Here is an 18751-nt window from a genome sequence, read left to right on the forward strand (position 1 = left end):
GACTACGGATCTGGGTGCTCCCACATATGTGATCGCACGCCAGACAAAGAGCAAGTGAACAGCCAGTGGTATATATACACAAGGACCTTTCCAGGACCTCCCTAATTGCTGGACCAATGAGAGTGGTGGAAAATGTCAGCTGACCCGCCTGGTCAGCTGACTCCCTTCTGGTTGTTATTTAAGTTCTGCCTCTGTGCGCGCGCGCGTGTCACTCTGAGTCTAGGTGGACTATCAGTCCCAGCCACACCTGTACTGTCTTGCAATGTATTCAGTTCCAATGCGGATTCCGCCGCTCCCAATGTGGATTCCGCCGCTCTGCCTATGTGGCATGTGGCGGTTTTTCCGCGTTGTGACGTCATGCTGGACGCGGAAACAGCCGCCCCACCTTGAGAGACGGCGACTTTTCCGCGTTTCTTCACAAACTGAAAGTAAAAATATGAGAATATTTTCTTTGCTTCTAATCTTCTAGTAATTATTATGCAGGAGAACAGAGGCACCAAAAGGATAAAAGGAAGCTAAATGAGCTTAAAAACCAAATTCTTGGTAAATGGAGGAGGTAGTGGTGGACTTACCTCCTCCAAGTAGACACACAACGACTGCAGTAAAGACAGTCTATATATTTTATTTATGAACTCCAAATATGCAACACGTTTCGCAGGTTTGATCCCGCTTCATCAGGCAATAACAACGGAGCAATAGCATATGTGGTCAGTAGAAGAGCCAGGCACCTCCTACTTGTTTTTTCTTGTAATTATTATCCGTACTACACAACCAATTCATTAGATCATTATTTTTTTTTCGCTTCAGTGTGTCTTTAAAATGAATTAAAATACATTTGGTATAATTCAAGCCATCTTACTCACCAGTGTACTCCTGGTTCTTCCACTCTCTACCTGAAGGAGGTAAGCCCCAGATCTCACAGTGATGGCTTTGGTGACTCCTTTACTACCATATGGTCCACTCTCCACTGTTACTTCAAAGTCAGTTTGACCTCTCTTATATTTAAACAATGTGTAGGTGGTAGTGCAAGTGTCCAGGAAGGAGAAGTTTTGACCATCTAGGGTGATGTAATGGGGTCCAGCCCAGGTGGTGCACTGTCTGTATTCTTTGGGTTGGCACCCCCTTATTCCATTAACCACTTTGCATTCTTCATTGACTCCACAGGAGCTGGACTGGCAAGTCGTCACACCATTGGCACCACATGTACACTGCCTTTGGCAGAGTTTACCAGGGTAGAACCTTTGTCCCTTTTGGTAGTAGGTGTTTTCAAAGACACAACCACATTCTGCGATCGGCACACAGAGCTCACCGCTTAGGATGAAGCCATTATTGCAGTAGCACCCTTCCATGTGAGATGGTGAACAAGATGGTGGAGCCATGAGGTCAAAACAGGTAGCAGGACAAGCATTGCCGAAGGCCTCGTAGTGGCTGTTGGTGGGGCAGGCCTTTTCTGTGTGCATAAAAAGAGAAGGCTGATTAAAATATGAGCAGCACGGAGTGAGCAAGAAATAGGAACGTTGGAGTAACTCACACATCATCTATCTGGTTCTTTTCCATCATCATGTTTTCCTCTGTCCTATTTTAACATCTTTTTGAATATATTTTCAGAGCTCGTTCACACTACTAGAGCTTTTCTAAGTGATCTGTGATTAAAAAAAAAATCTTGCTAATGTTATCCTATGTGTGTGTTCTCATCGGAGTGATGTGATTTCGTAAAAATCCCCCATAGCATTGCATTAGCAAGATCATTTAAAATCTTTAGCACTTGAAAAGCTCGAGTAGTGTGAATTAACCCCTTAATTTCTTCACAGCAGGGATGGTCGTAGTTAGCCCACTTCGCTACGCTGGAGCTACGCGTAGTTTTACGCAATTACACTTTGCCAAACTAAGGCTTCGAAATCAAATATTCTCTTTGTATGCATTTCATAGACTACGCGGTAAAATACGCAATTACGCGTAGTGCAAGAGTAGTGTATGTGGATGCTTATGCCCGTATGCAGAAAATTTTACGCATTAATTCCACTTTAAATGCTTAGACTGGGAACTCTTCTTTGCGTACATTCCCCTTTCCAATGCGTAATTTGTAAACATACAATCACACGCGGAAAATTAGACGCGAGTAACGCATTAGTAGTTCACTACACAATACACATGTTAACTACGCATAGTGGGCGTAAGCTACACGTAACGGTACTTCGCTATGCGTAAATTTGTAAGCGTAGTTTTGAAACTTCACCTACGAACTACGATGCGTAGATGCGAACTACGATGCGTAAATTCGCACTGGCGTAGTTTCTGCTCATCCATGATTCACAGAACTTATCTAATGACTTATCTCTCCCTACTTGCCTTTCATGTCAGCCATAAATTATATTTCCAGCACTTTCCAAAGAAAAACAATCACACAAAAACAATCAAGATAAGCTGTTTCTGCTTACTCTGATATCACTTTTCTTGACTCACTTTTTAATACTTGTGTTTGCCTCTTTGGCGCCCAAAAAGGTTTTATAGACAAGCCCCCGCCCCCCCACCCCCCCAAAAAAAGAAGAAAAATACAAGCTCTTACTCAAAATATACTAAAAATTGGTTTGCTATTAGAATCTACCTACTTTTTAGTTTGTTTGGGGTTCTTTCTCTTGATACTGTAGTCAAAATGACATGTTGAATACAGTTGCTTACTTTTTTACCCATAGTAATCTTTTCTTTCAATGCAAAAATAACTGTGCAAACTAAAGTTGAAGAGATATCGAGAGCCCAATATGGTGTAGTACGTCAAAACTGATAGCATCCTTGGGGTATTTTCATTAAATGTTTATATTTGTATAATTACAGTCGAATGTGTCTGCTTTAATGGAGGCAAGTCCACCACTTCCTCCCAGCAATTTTTTAAAATATTTTATGAACTTTTATCCTTCTGGCGCCTCTGTTCACCTACCAGTATACAAAAATAACTGTGTTCTATGTTACACCCAGGACTAAAGGATATCTAGTCCATAGTGAAGCAGTTCTCCAATGCCAGTGTCAGACAATAAAAGGAGGAAAGGTAGCGTCCAGAGCAGCTCTCCCATTGCTGGGATTTGACAGGTGTGTGTATCAGAAAAAGGAGAGAGGAGAGAGTACTTCTATGGTGCAATACTTTTAATTCAGTTTACAAATTGCAAAAGAAATACACGTAAAGGATTGCAAAAATTTGCAAGCCTATCTGACATGCCCAATGTTCCGCTCCTCGGACATTGACTATGGCCATCAACAAAGTTACATGGTAGGTCTAGAGTCCAGACAAGCTCTGTGTGCCGTGGGATAATGACGATGCGTTTCAACACACCAGTGTCTCTTTATCAAGTCCAACTTGACAATTGCAGTTTGCAAACTGAATGAAAAGTATTGCACCATAGAAGTGCTATCTTCTCACTCTTTTTTAAAAAAATCTTTCCTCTCCCTGATTTACTTTCTGACATGTATCACACGCGGCAACATCCTAAGAACTAGCAGGTGATCTCTGTGGAATGTTCATTCACTGTCAGTTCTAAAGCTGGTAGAAAATATAGCTGATCTTTCAGAATGCTTGGGGTGGGGGGATTCCACATAATTAACAGCCTATGCTAAGCCTCAGTGGGAGGGGGAGGCTACATACCAATATAAAGCAATACATACTGTAGCTATAGGAAGTGTTTCTAATGCTGACACCAGGAAATTTAGCATAAAAGTGGGTACCCCCAATATGCTCTTACAGTTCCTCTTTGATTAAACATTTACAATTAGGTAGTAACTTCAAATTAAGCAGAAAGCCCCCTCATCCTTACTTACCACAGAAAGTTGGATTTCTCCATTCCTTAATTGCAGACCCATTTCTCTGACATTCGTAAGCGTAGGAGGCCATGATGGTACAAACAGCAGACTGTAGACCCCTTTGTTCACATGCATCATTTAGACAGTAATTGAAGAAAGGTGTTGGGTCAATAGAACTGTGGCACTGGCCAAATGGTCCATCAGCTTTGATGAGAAGACCACAATACTGATCACTTCTATAGGCCGCTTTTTGTTGATCAGTGCATGTCCGACAATCAGAACATTCGTCCTTACAGCCAACATTATTTCCTACTTTCCAGCGTGCTCCAAAGTCCTTTGCACTTTTGGCTGTTGTTCCATCACTCAGTGAAAAGTCATCAGTGCCATCTCCATTATTGTTGCCACACAGACCACCAACCACACCGGCATATGTTTTTGGTATGACCACATGCACATTGCTGCTTCCATCAAAGCTCATAATCATACCCAGACCTGTGTGAAGGTTTATATTAGATCCTGATAGATAGACTGAGATTTTGGTTGCCTTGTCATAGTATGGCAAGTGTGTCAATATACCATCAACCTAATAAAAAACAAAACACATAAATATTAATTAAATAGCAATTTGACATTGCACATAATCAAATAATGGGTCTATGACTGCTGCCTCCCAGGACAGAACTTGCCAACCTTCCACTGATGGAAGCACACTATGTGCCTGTGTTTCCAGTGGCTTCCAGCAGGTGTCATTGCATTGATTATTAAAGGTTTTGTCATGTCTTTAAAGTGGAATGAAACTTAAATTTAATCTATGGTCTAAAGCAGTGGTCCTCAAACTGGGTGCCGTGGCATCATGGTGCGCCGCAAGCTCTTCCCAGGGGTGTCGCACCATCTGTCCTTGTCAATTATGATGGCCTTTTTCAGGGTTTCTGAACTAACGGTGGCCATTTTCCTTAAGATCAAGAGCCCATTAATGAATGAGCGCAGTGGGGACAAAGTGTGATGGGAGGTGTGGAGGTCATCCAGGAGTGTGTGTTGCTAGGCAGTATACAGTGTGTGCGTTCAGAGCAGGAGGTGAACCTGCATGATTAACTGTTGTATTGGGAGCTGCACTGCCAGTCACGGGGAGGAATTAAGAAGTAAGGAGCTGGAGCCTGGGTTAGTAGGGGCCGGGGTAGGGCGGACGTCTGGAGGTGGGTGAACCCAACATACTGCTTACCCTCACAGCACCAAGCATTTTGTGAACACGGGATTGGGGGATTTTTTTTTCAATGGAAAGATTGCTGAGGGTTGGGCATTTGATAGTGTGTGAGTGTGAGTGTGTATGGTGTGTGTGTGTGTGTGTGTGTGTGTGTGTATGGTGTGTGTGTGATTGTTGTGGTGGATGGGTCTCAAATGATGACAACTGTGTATGTGTGGGGATGACATGTGTCTGTGATTCTGACTGATAAATGTGTTTTTGATGCTGTGAGGGAGAGAGTGTTTGTAATGGATGATTGTGTGTGGTAGGGCTGTGTGTAATGTAACTGGTGATGCTGATATGTGTGCGTGTGTGTCTTCAGTCAATCGGTTTTTGACGGTAGATCAATGGCCCATCGGGGTGCCTCAAAGTTTTCAAAGTCCCCAAGGGTGCCTTCACCCAAAAACGTTTGAGACCACTGTTCTAAAGCATTAAACACAGCATAAAACAAATAGCTAAAAACATATCATTAGTTACCAAGGTACTGTAGGGTTAATACTCAAACTTTTCAGTTCACTTAGAAGCCAATTGTAGCATCATTTTTAGATTGGGTTGAAATGTACAAAGATCCCTACTCTAAGCAGCTAATTACTTCTGCAGGAATATGGGAGATACTGGATTGCTGACATCACAAATACCTTCTGTTTTAAGAAGGCAAATTACACTGAGCGTTGATTATTTAGTAGTAGGAGGACTTTTGAGGTCTCTTATATTCTTTCCTAGTAATTTTGGGTCAACCAGAGCTGCTTGGACATTATGTAAAACTTTTTTTTATTATGTAAATCTATATGTGTAACACTGATAACTGTCATGATAAACCTCAAGTGAAATACCACTCAAGGTCCTTGGCTAAAGGTACTGAAAGTGTTTATTAAATGACTATATAAATTCCTTGGCTAAGCATAATAAAAGCGCCTTGTTTGTTGATAGTAAATGCTGTCAAAGATCCACTCCCGACTGTTACGGTTTGATAGGCCTCTTCAACTCTCTTGCAAAATAATGTTTTTCTCTTTTCTTTGTACAAGCACTAAATGGTTGTTGGACAAGGCAGCTGGTGAGGCCACCTTTGCCAAGACTCTAGCATGTGTAGAGAAGCTCCCGACAACATTCAGTGGTGCGCTCAAATTTCCAGCTCGATTTTTGCCTGACATAATTATTCGCTTCCCCACCTTCCTGCTCTGTAAGCCCCTGCTCCTCCACATAGCACCAGTCTCTTTTAGCACCTAGTCATTCTGGATCTCTATGAGCTTTCAAGGTATTCTCTGTAGTACTGGTCCAAGCCCTATACCTTAGAGGGCCAGAAAGTCTGAAACGGGCTGAATGCATGTTGGATTGGTGCGGCTCTGTAAAATTTAATAGCTGTAGGATAACCATCCACCAGTTGTTCTGGATGTGTTCCTAGCTTTGGGGACATAAAGAGGTGATTTGCATATTCAGGAGTGTTGCATCATGGGTAACCACAGCTGTTAACTAGAATTATCAGAAATACTGCCTGTTTTAAGAAGACAAAATTATATTCAGCATTGAATATATGAGAACAGCCTCGGACAGGCCCACCGAACCACCGATGGTCCCATCGGTGGGCCCCGGCCGTCCCGCCTCCTGGGGGCCCCAGTGCTAAAAAGGAGGGGGGCTAAGCGCAGGAAGGGGGAACATTGTGCACAGATCGGCGGGGAGGGGCGGAAGCCTCCCCCCCCCTCCCTCACCTAGGGGCCCCCCTTCCGCGCTCCCCCCCCTCTCCAGAATTGCAGCCAGCGGGGAAGAATCACTTAACGGCATGAGTTACGGAGATGACATCCGTAGCTCTGCGTGCCGCTGGCTGGTCTGCTCTGGTTCCTGAACTGACTGTCCAATCACGCTCTCGCAGGAAGTACTGCGAGAGCGTGATTGGACAGTCAGTTCAGGAAGCAGAGAGCAGACCAGCCAGCGGCACGCAGAGCTACGGATCTCATCTCCGTCATGCTGGTAAGTGATTATTTGCCGCTGGCTGCAATTCTGGAGCGGGGGCCCCTAGGTGAGGGAGGGGGGTTTCTGGTCACTGCTGCCCACATTATGATTTTCTGGTGTCTGCTGCCCACATTGCGATTTTCAGGTGTCTGCTGCCCACATTACGATTTTCAGGTGTCTGCTGCCCACATTATGATTTTCTGGTGACTGCTGCCCACATTACGATTTTCTGGTCACTGCTGCCTACATTGCGATTTTCTGGTGTCTGCTGCCCACATTACGATTTTCAGGTGTCTGCTGCCCACATTACGCTTTTCTGGTGACTGCTGCCCACATTGCGATTTTCAGGTGTCTGCTGCCCACATTACGATTTTCTGGTGTCTGCTGCCCACAGTACGATTTTCTGGTCACTGCTGCCCACATTGCGATTTTCAGGTGTCTGCTGCCCACATTGCGATTTTCTGGTGTCTGCTGCCCACATTACGATTTTCTGGTGTCTGCTGCCCACAGTACGATTTTCTGGTCACTGCTGCCCACATTGCGATTTTCAGGTGTCTGCTGCCCACATTACGATTTTCTGGTCACTGCTGCCCACTTTTGGGGGGGGTATCTGGCACCAACCTGATTGCATTTTGGGGGGTATCTGCCGCCAATCTGATTGCATTTTGTGGGGGTATCAGCCGCCAACCTGATTGCATTTTGTCGGAAAATCTGCTGCGATTTGACTACTTGATGAATTATCATGAGGCATGTAACTACTTGAATATTTTATCTAAAATGTATCTGGTCGGACCTAATCTCTGTGAATAACACCGCTACTTATGTTGTGTTTTTTTTTTTTTAAGTCTGCCCATGACTCATCGTGACCACGCCGATGTTCCAGTGCGTGGTGACACCCATTTACTTTCGCTGCGGCGCGCTGCGCGCGCCGCATGTGGACATATCCCTATTGGAGACTGTCCTCAGAAGTGCTCACAATCTTTTCCCTACCATAAACTCATGCAAAATTTCTAGAGTACATGTGTATGTGAGCCCAAAATGGGGGGGGGGGGGGTGGCGAGGAGGAGGGGATCAGGGGGGGGGGGCCCAGGCTGAAACTTCCTTGGTGGGCCCTTAGTGTCCCAGTCCGACCCTGTATGAGAACATCACAAAAATGTTTGATTCATAACCAGCGATTAGGTTAAGGTAATTATGCTCAAGACTATGACCAATATTGTGAAAAGACATTTCATACCTTGATGCGTTGAGGGTGGTCTCTACTGAACATGATCGTCTTGTTATTGAGTTGCAAAGACAGAGTTTGGGTGAAGAAGTTGGCTCTGTTACCACGCTGGTCATTTTGGATGGTGACGGAGAGCGGGGTGTGGGATGGGTCCTTTGAAGTCATTTTCACCAGCTGGTAGGTACAGGTGCTCATGAGTGAATATTTCCATCCATCAAATGTTGTGTAATCAGAGCCTCCATAAACGATGCAGGTGGAGAACTCTACTGGATGGCAGCCTCGTACTCCATCCACCAGCCTGCAGCTCTCGCCGTTCTTGCATTGGGTAGGTTCACATGTCACTTTTCCACTTCTTGCCTCACACTTGCAGAGTGTGCTGCACTTCTCATCATACCAGGATTGCTCAGGCTCGTAATAGCGCCCGTTGTGCTGGCAGCCGCAGCTAGAGATCGGGACACATTTATCTCCACTAAGGACCATCCCGTCACGGCACTCACAGGTCTCCACACAGGGTTTTTGACATGAGGCTGGAGCAGTTTTGTTGGAGCAAGTTGCAGGACAAGCATTTCCGCAGGCATTGTAGTGGCTGTTCTCAATGCTGCAAACCATTGCTGTAAGATCAGAATGATTACATTACTCACAATAAAACAAAAACAAACAAATATACAGTGTACTGTATATATATATATATATATATATATATATATATATAGAGAGAGAGAGAGAGAGAGAGAGAGAGAGAGAGAGAGAGGGGGGTGAAGCCCCTACAACACTGAGGATAACAAATAGTGATATGACATGGGAGGACTGGCCAGAGGGAAGGGGGGAGATTTCCCCCCAGACTGCCTCTCATTTATTGATTTATTAGGACTGGTACATTGCCTGGTGCATTCATATTTTTGTATAAGGTGAACCACTAGGCTGGCTTAGGGAAATAAACCCCCAATTACAGAGCAATTAGAGAGTGGGCAAGCTGGTAAATATACACAGCATGATGCAGAGCAGAGGCTTGCCTGCAGGGTCCATGGGAAAAAATCTGTCTGTTCTCTCACCATTGTTAAAATGACTGCATGTGCACAGCTACATAAGGTATTGTCTAGGTTAAAAAGTATTTGACAGTCCCTAGACTCCCTAGACTCCAGATGGGCTGCTGGTAGAGGAACGATGAACGCAATGGTAACCCCGGCCATTGTAACTCAAAATGTATTACATGCCCCCTGGTGCCAGTGCATTTATACTTTACCTGTCACCCTATCTCTGAGTGTTCTTGCTGTATTTCCCACATGACTACTGGCATATAGCACATGCGGCACGTGTGTGATGTCTGGGCTGCTGTGAAAACGGCCTCTAGTTTGTGTTTTCCCTCCAGGCCAAAAGGTCCCAGTCCTCCCCTGTGGTATGAGGACTAACTGGTTGCATAGGCAAATGTGTGGGTCCACCAGTGATATCATAGTATTGCAGCAGAGTCCCGGCTAGGAGTGGTGGTGTGTCCGGTGATTGCGATGGTGCCAAGGGTGCTCAGCAGAGTTTCAGCACTGCAGGGGGTGGAGACTGATGGTGCCAAGGGAGCCTGGCATGCAGCGAGCGAGATTGGGTAAGCGCCAGCATGCCCAACACTGTAGTGGCAGTGAGCAGAGGACATTGGGAGAGACAAGTGTTTGGCGATGTAATGGGAAGTGTGATGGATGCAGCGTATCTTACGGCGTATCTCTTCTGTTTCAAAAAACTTTTTAGCACTTTGCAATTGGAAAATTACCAGAAGTACTGTAGGTGGAAATAGCACTATCAAAATTATCCCATTCCATATACAAGTCACTTTTTTTACCAGAAGTACTGTAGGTGGAAATAGCACTATCAAAATTATCCCATTCCATATACAAGTCACTTTTTCTCCTAGGAGATACATTTTAACTTCTATTTAAAATAACGTTGCAGCACTCTGCGATTGAAAAAAAGTACCAAAAAGTAGATAAAAAGTACTACCAAACTTATTTTAAATATTTTCTCGTTGCTGCTTGTCTAAATGGCATTTTATTGACAAAGTGTGAAAATATAATGTAGGAGAAAACATAGGAGAAAAGGTTAATTGCATATGGGTCTGAGTATTATATTGCTTGCTGGTGGTTCAGGCCTTTTTCCCACCAAGATGTTGCGTTTTAGGGGACGTTATGGTCGCAGAACGTGCCCCTAACGCAACGTATAGTGATGTTGAAGTTGGACGTCAGATTGAGCTGCGTTATGCAGCTCTCAAAGCAGCCACTCCAGGATAGTGATAGGAAGTCCAATCTTTTTAAGGATTCAGATTATTTGAATCGGATCATTGAAAAGATCCGGATCTTTGAACCAAATCATTTTACTTGGGAAGCAGACTGGGGGTGAAATGACTAGTAGGACAGGACTTTCCCTGCACTGTACATTCTGTATGTTCCTGTGTCTTCCAGACAGACATCCACTGTGAACCGAATCTTTCATTGTGGTGATCCGGATGATTCGACTCACAAAAAAGATCCGGATCAAATGAACGATTCGTTCATGATCCGGACAACACTACAGTCCTACCACAAGTCTCTGCAGTGCAGTGAATATTAATTAGCCATGTGGCTGGCTACGGAGGAGGAGGGGAGACCTCCTCCTCCAACATTACTGAGCATGTGCAAGCAGTCTAACGCTGCTTAGCCCAGTATAACGTACAGCATGCTGCACTTTCCCAGAACATGCAGCGTTACAATGTAATGCAACGTGGGCACTGTGAACAGCACAATTGATTTTACAGAGCTGTGAGTTGGGCTGCGTTACTGGCTGCTGTAACGTGGGACTTTAAGGTCCCACTGTGAAACCAGCCTAAAAGGGCATTTTATAGATTAGGTGTGAAAATATCAGCTAGTAGAAAATTTAGGGTCAGGGTTTCTCTTTCTTTCTTTTTTTTTTTTTTTACTTTACCTCTCCTTTTTCTTTACTTATATATTTGTCTTCTTACCTGGTCTGGATGCCTTTGCCTAATCGCAGGAACTGTGCAGTGCCAGGCGATTCTAGGTTTGGGTTTTTTTTTTTTTTTTTTGCAACAGTCCAAAGCTTATCTCAGCAAATAACAAGAAGCTTCCTAATTTGGAGAAGATCAGGACACTATGACCAGTAGTGTTCATTGCACCCCACCCCCCTTTGAAGAGTTAACACAGTGATGTAAGCCTGTTGCCTAGGTGATGATGTTTGTTGTGGGAGGGACAGTAAGTTGCGGCAGTAGAAAGGGAAAAGTAACACTGAGCTGGATTGAAAAGCAAAAGAAAAAGGCAGAAGTGGTGTTAACTTTGGCATCAAAGAGGAAAAGTAAAGATGGAAACCATCAGAAATATTTCTTTCTTTTTTTATCTTCATATCACATTTCTCCTAAATCTTACAGTGAACACTATAAACAAACAGGACAAACAGAATAGATAAGCTAAATAAGTAATTTCTTATTAAATGGGTAATAGGGAGTTTCATCTTACCTTAAAACCAAAGAATAATGGTACAAATCTATAAGTAGTTAAAAAGATTGACTCACGACAAGCAGATGGAGTCCTCCAGTCGTAAACCTTGACGCCTTCCTGTAAGCATGCCTTTGCATAGGTCTCCAGAGATTTACATAGAATAGCCTTTGCGCCACCATTCATACAGACATCAAAGGCACAGGCATCGAGGAGTTTGCTGGGATCTACTTTTTTGATACACTTTCTGAAAGGTCCATCCTCTTTGGAAAGCAAGCCACAGTTATTATCACTTCTGTACTGACGCTTCTGGTCCTCATCACACGTTAGACATTTATTTGGACAACGGTGGAAACAGAAGGAATCATTCTTATTCGCTTGCCATTCTGCAAACCAGTCTGTGACGGAATTAATTAGCGTTCCATTGGGAGCTCTCTGGTCATCATCTGGATCCTGATTTAAATTGCCACAAATACCAGAAATGGAGTTATAATAACTGCTGGAAAGAGTCATTGTGAAGACCCAATTATAATCAAATGTTACTTCCAAATAAGGTACGGCCTGCACAATGGCTGTTACGCCACTCTGGGTTGCTGTCAGTCTTCCATTAGCCAGAGTGACCGGTAGGTTGCTTAGTTCCCCATTAACCTATGCAGAAAGGAAAAATAAAATGACAGTAGTTTGACCAGGAAAAAAAATGGAATCAAAATGATACAATTTATTGGGTAACTTTAAAAGAATCAAAGAGTAAGCTTTCACATGTCTTTAGGCTCTTACATCCTATGAAAGACATGACTATAGAAAATTAAAAGGTGAATAATACAAATGGGAAGATTAATTTACTGTAACTGGAATAAGTCTTAACCTTTTCCTGATCGCCTCACACCGATGGGCGGTGGGAGAGTGGCACCTCTAGGACTGCCTAATGCCAATTGGCAAGTCCTGGAGGCGGGGTTAGCAGGGAATGAACGCTCACTTGCACGCCCGTTCCCTGCGCCTGTAAACAGTGGGGATCCATCATCAGCCTGCCAGCCACGATCAGAGCTGGCAGGCTGCAATATAAAAAAAAGGCAAATAAATATTTGTACAGAGCTGCAATCTAGTGCTGCACTGTAGAAGGGAAAGCCCTGTCAGTTAATTGTCCCTCTGATTGGCTCAGAATCTAACCCCTCTCATAGGCTGATGCCTATGAGACTGGAGTGGAGTGTACAGATTGCAGTCTAGGGCCAATTTAAAAAGGAAGGGGGAATAAAAGAAATAGTGCTTTTAAAAAAATTCATTTATTAAAAAAAAAAATTGCAGCAGCAATCACATCCCTAAAATAAAGCTCTATTTGGGAGAAGAAACTGAGATAAAATTCATTTGTGTGCTACGTTTGTATGGCCAGGCAATTACGCATTAAAGCTGTGCAGTGCTGAATTGTAAAAAAAAAAAAAAATATATCACCAGTTTACTAGGGGGTATAAATCTGTGATTCTAAAAAGGTCAAAGTAATAAATATTCCCTACCAAAAATCGGCATGAATGATTTACTCATCTTGGCATGATTGAGTGAGAGGGCCTCTGTCAGTCTTGCAAAAATTTCCCCAAACCTACACAAAGTTTCATTGGAACAGTTTTGCAAATTGCATTGAAATCGATGGCACCAAATGAAGTGGTTAATAGCAAAGCCTTCATAACTAATCATCATATTTGGTGTGATCAAGAGGACAGTGGGAACAAGCAGGGGCAAAATCAAAAAGACCAGTTTAAAAAAAAAATTATTTCACATTTATGATAGGAGAAATGTTTTTAAATGCGGTATAATGGCAGATAATGTACCTACCTATCGGTAATAAAACTTTACATAGATTTGCAAAAACAGCAGTGAATTTCCTGCCAGGGTTCAACAGAAAACCCTGGAGAAGGTTGCACAGCTTTTGCTAGGGATCGTTGAGCAGCTGCAATACTGCGTAAGGATCCCTTGCAAAAATACATATTAGTTACATAATAAAAAAAAATGATGTGGAATACCACCTCTCAATCCTCTTTAATCCCTTGTCCCCCATGCAGACTGGTATAGACAGAATTCAGAGCCTAAACCACTAGGCCTATACCAGCCCACAGGACTGGATTTACATGACAGGAGCCTATAGGCACACATGTCCTGGCACCCCAGACTCCGCCCTCCATGAACCTAGAAACCCTCACCAAACTGCACCACAAGTGTGCTGGCTGTCCCAGCTGTCACTTCTCCTTCACTTTCCTTGCCTGTCATAGGTACAGGTGCTCCTTAGCATTAGGTAGCCAGAGGTACCCTGAGTATTAAATAGCTAGAGGTGCCCCTGACTGAAGGGAGATCTCGCCAGACGAATGCCGAGAGCAGAGTGTGTAACCTCTAATTTACACTCTGCTCAAGACTCTGTATAGGGAAGGAGCGGGAGAGGCACTGGGGGAGGGGAGTGAGCCACCTTGCCATCATAAATCACCTGAAGGCACATGCCTACAGTGCCTTATGGTAAATCCAGCCCTGCCAGCCCGTATGGTCCATGATGTCGGGGGGAGGAGGCTCTGGAAGAGAGGGGTGCCAAAGCCTCCCCCACTACAAAAAGTCCTTGTCTATACCACGGAAAAGGAGCACTTCCCCACCTCTGGTGCCTGAGAACAGGTGGGCGCCGGGGGAGGGGGGAGGGGAATCCCAGATGTCCTCCTCCCCAAGCAAAATGGGCATAAGTTTACTAAAGTGCTAGATTTATAAAGTGCCAGATTTAACATATTTTACTATGCTACGGTTACAGCTTCAGAAAGACGTACCTGTATCTGATTGAATTCTCCCGTGTGTATGGAGATTGTCACGTTGTACATCGTTACGTACACAGCCTTGACATAGGAGAAGTCTTGAGACCCTCTGTTGTCATTTTCGGTGACTATCTTGAATGGTGGCAGGCCAGGATCATCGCCTTTGTACTGTGCCATGACATAGCCACAGGTGCCCTGGGCATCGACAAATTTGCCATCTAAAGTCATGTAGTGGGGGTCACCCCATGCCCAGCACTGACTGGTGAAATCAGCTTCACAAGCCGCTTTCTCACCCTGAGCTTTACAGCTTTCCTTCGAACGGCAAGTTTTGGACTTGCAAGGATCTAGAAAAAAACATACACAGTTATACACATTAAAATATTTATAAACTTTACAGGTGCCTTCAAAAACTCAATAAAATTAAACCTAAAGGGAAGAAAAAAATGAGTTTCCCTTACTTGGAACTTCTACCAGCCCCCTGCAGCTGCCCTGTGTCCTCGCCGGTCCTCAATGATCCTCTGTTCCCCCTCTGCGAGCTAGTTTCATTTTCGCTGACTTGGTGTTGGTGGGCCACTGCACTGGTGTGGCCCTGACCACGCATATCCTTCTTTGCGTTCCCCTACTATTGCAGAGGGGAAACCCAAAGAAGGTTACCCATGACCAGGGCCGCGCAGGCGCAGACTCTAAGTCAACAAAAAATTAAACTAGCTGGCGTCGGGGGAACAGAGGATCATTGAGGACCGGCGAGGGCACATGACCGCTGCAGGGGGCTGGTAGAAGTCCCAGGTAAGTGAAACTAATTTTTTATTCTTCTGTTTAGGTTTTACTTTAAAAAAAAATTAAATGTGCAAAGGGAATATCTGTGCCAATGATTAGGTGTGCTCAAAGAGGCATCTAGCACACCTAGTTATTGGCACAGATACTCCCCTTTTGCCAGATGAAGTGGGCTGCGTCCCACAAAAGGCGTTGTATCCTGGAGTGACCAATAAAACGTCTTTTAAGATATCGACTTTCTGAGTCGCAAGTGTACCACTACCTCCTTCACACTTTAATTCCACATTTTCATTTTTGAATGGAGTTTTAATGCTTAGTTGCCTCCAACTAACCATGGTACAATTTTTTCATTTTTTTAAATTAAATAATTTTGTTTGATTATTCCGTTAGGTCGAATATAAAGCTTTTTCCAACATGTCTGATCAACATTTTTTATCTAAAAAACAGGATAATCGTAAATTTTTCTTGATCGAAAAAAAATATATATTCTTTTCGACTTTCATTCGACTTGATCATTTTGGTTGAATAAATTGGAAAATCAAAGATTTTTATTTTATCATGTATGGGCACCATTAGGAAAATTGTAAGTTCAAGACTGAGAGGATAGCAGCAGCATTTCGCATTAGAAATGTCTCCAGACTTGTCCACATTGACGGATATTTGACCTCCCTCTCCTCACCTTTGTTGACACAAGTCCTCAAACCATCCCGGATCTTACAAATCTCATCTTCAGCACAGCTCTTACTATGGCAGCTCAAGCCAAGTCCCGGCCTACAGGTACATTCCTGGCTGCAGTCCTCGCTGAGAACAGTCTCATTGGCCTGAAAATATAATATGAAAGCTTATAAAGTGGGAATTCACTAAAAAAGTAATGTTTGCCCTAATGCATCAAACACAGGTAAATTGAATATGAAACACAAGACTGCTATGATGTAATTTCAATGCGTATTTATTATTATTATTATTATTATTATTATTATTATTATTATTATTATTTATTGTATTTATAAAGTGCCAACATATTACGTAGCACTGCACATTAGATAAATGGGTTACCATACAAGGTAGGAAACTCACAACAAAACAAGATCATGCAAATGATTTGCTAACAATGCAGTGTCATAAGTCAAAATAGAGAGACTGTTCTAGTCCACAAGAGGGGTGATTGACAGTAAGATTGCATAATCAAGATGGATACACCAGGAGGAGGGCCCTGCCAGAGGCTAACAATCTGAAGGGTGGGGATGGAGACAACAGGTGCATCTGTTGAGAGGGTGCATAACAGAAGGTATTATGGTGCTGGTGTAGGGGGGTATGCGAGCATGAAAAGGTGAGTCTTGAGGGCTTGTTTGAAGATATTTAATGTGGAGGCGAGTCTGATGGCTGGTGGGAGTGAGTTCCAGAGAGTGGGGGCAGCCCTAGTGAAGTCCTGCAATCATGCATTGGAGTGAGATATGCGTGGTGCGACTAGATGCAGGTCATTGGAGAATCGGAGGGGGCGTGCTGGTATGTTCTTGTGGACAAGACCAGAGATGTAGGTCGGGTAGGTCCTGTGCACTGATTTGTAGGCCAAGCACAGGATTTTGAAATGTATCCGAAAGCTGATGGGGAGCCAGTGGAGGGCTTTATAGAGAGGATACGTAGAGGCGTTGCGGTGAGAAGAGTTTATCAGCCTGGCTGTCGCATTCATTACTGATTGAAGTGGGGCAATACGGTTAGAGGGGAAGCCAGACAAAAGAGAATTGCAGTAGTCTAGGTGGGGGATGACAAGTGCATGGATGAGGAGTTTAGTGGTGTCAGGGGACAGGTACTAGTGGGTCCTGAAGATGCTGCGGAGGTGGAAGTTGCAGGATCGGGCAATACTTTGGATGTGGGGTGTAAAGGAAAGTACAGAGTCCAGGGTAACACCTAGACAGCGGGCTTGGGAGGTAGGGCGGATGGTAGTATTTTCGTTAATGATGTGTATATTTGGGAGGGGTGCAGCTGTGCGGGTGGGAATATCAGAAGCTCAGTCTTGTCCAAATTAAGCTTCAGAAACCTGTCGCCCATCCAGGAGGAAATGGATTTGAGGCAGGTAGAGACTTTGTCTATGGTGGAGGAGGAGAGATCTGGGTGTGGAGGTAGATCTGGGTGTCATCAGCATACAGGTAGTAATTAAAGCCCATGGAGGAGATGAGGGCGGCATGGTACGTCTGCAACTTGGTCTTGTATCCCAAGAAATCATGGCTGTGGTGGAATTTCCTCCATTTGCATTCTGCAGCTCATGAATATTTACACCTCGCTGAAGCTAAGTGATATCATTGCACGCTGCAGGACACATTATCAGATTGACCACTAATTAAGTAAATAGTGAGAAAATAAAGGAGAAAAAAAGTTATATGTGTCTACCTTCCCCACTAGCAGTACCTTGACAAACAGTCAGATGGTTTTAGCTGACAATTTTATGTTGTGTTAAATGCCTTAGACCAAATTTAAGTATATTATAGCTTTAACCATTTCCATACCAGCAGTCTCTGCCCCCTTAAAGACCAGAGACTGCTGGTACGGTAAAACGACACCTCCCGATGAATCGTTGCAATAGTCCACCGCTCCCGCCGTTCTGTCCCCACTGCAGGTCCCCCTCTCATTTCGGGGAGGGGGGAGGGGTGGAGGTGGGGGGGGGTTGGTTATTAAAGATGGCTGATGTTATATTTAATTTTTCATCAAGAGTGTTAGAGAGTTAAAGTTGGTCTAAATATTCAATTATTTATTTCTCAAATGTATTTTTTTTTCTTTTACTCATACTGCAAATTATATGTGTGTATAATTATATATTGCCTAATATTGAGTATGATAATTGGAGGAGTAGAGATGCTCTATTTTAAATGATGCATTAGAAACTAATAAAGTTTGAAAATATAACTGAATATAAAATGACCTTACCGCCAGATACCTCCCATTGTAGTTACATCCACAGTTCTCTATGGTCACACATTTGTCACCGTTGAACAAATAGCCAGGGTCACACTCACATCCTTCGAAACATCTGTCGCTACAAGTGCTCGGTGCCAGGAGGCTATTGCAGGTGGACTCACAGGTGCGGGTACACAGCTTGTACTGACTCTTCGCCGGACAGGCAAGTGCTGGTGTAGAAAGACAGAGGGGATATTGAAGTTAAATTCCACCTTTGTGAAAGGATACCTGAGATGACAGGTGACATGATGAGATAGACATGTGCATGTAGAGTGCCTAGCACACAAATAACTAGGCTGTGTTCCTTTTTTTTATTTTTCTGCCTGAAAGAGTTGACATTTAACTATGCAACTGATGCTTTCTCTCAAATTGGGAGAGAGAGTTATTTTTAGGAGTAGGAGGATAGATACAATTGCATATCTTATCAGTTTATTTTCACGTTGGGTTTCCTTTAAGAAAATCAATTCCTGTAAATCAGCTTTGTGCTAGGCAGTTTCTGTGCATAGGCGGGCTATGTGTGGAGCTGGGGCACTGCTGATGGGTGAGTGAGCCTCAGTCAGTGTTGGTTCAGGAGCTCCATATTTTC

The 18751-nt window shown here is 43.7% G+C and overlaps 1 protein-coding gene across 1 annotated transcript in view; it reads right to left on the reverse strand.

Moving 5' to 3' along the window:
• The window catches only part of LOC137521916 (IgGFc-binding protein-like), a 237839-nt gene that overhangs the window by 98801 nt on the left and 120287 nt on the right, over nucleotides 1-18751 (reverse strand). The window contains exons 27-33 of the mRNA XM_068241793.1: nucleotides 18136-18335; nucleotides 15893-16034; nucleotides 14455-14783; nucleotides 11740-12310; nucleotides 8211-8809; nucleotides 3808-4372; nucleotides 864-1450 (exon numbers count right to left, since the gene is read on the reverse strand). Coding sequence (XP_068097894.1) covers nucleotides 864-1450; nucleotides 3808-4372; nucleotides 8211-8809; nucleotides 11740-12310; nucleotides 14455-14783; nucleotides 15893-16034; nucleotides 18136-18335 — 2993 coding nt within the window. The remainder of the gene's footprint in view (nucleotides 1-863; nucleotides 1451-3807; nucleotides 4373-8210; nucleotides 8810-11739; nucleotides 12311-14454; nucleotides 14784-15892; nucleotides 16035-18135; nucleotides 18336-18751) is intronic.

The sequence above is a fragment of the Hyperolius riggenbachi genome, chromosome 6 (assembly GCF_040937935.1).
Source record: "Hyperolius riggenbachi isolate aHypRig1 chromosome 6, aHypRig1.pri, whole genome shotgun sequence".
Classification (NCBI taxonomy): Eukaryota; Metazoa; Chordata; class Amphibia; order Anura; family Hyperoliidae; genus Hyperolius; species Hyperolius riggenbachi.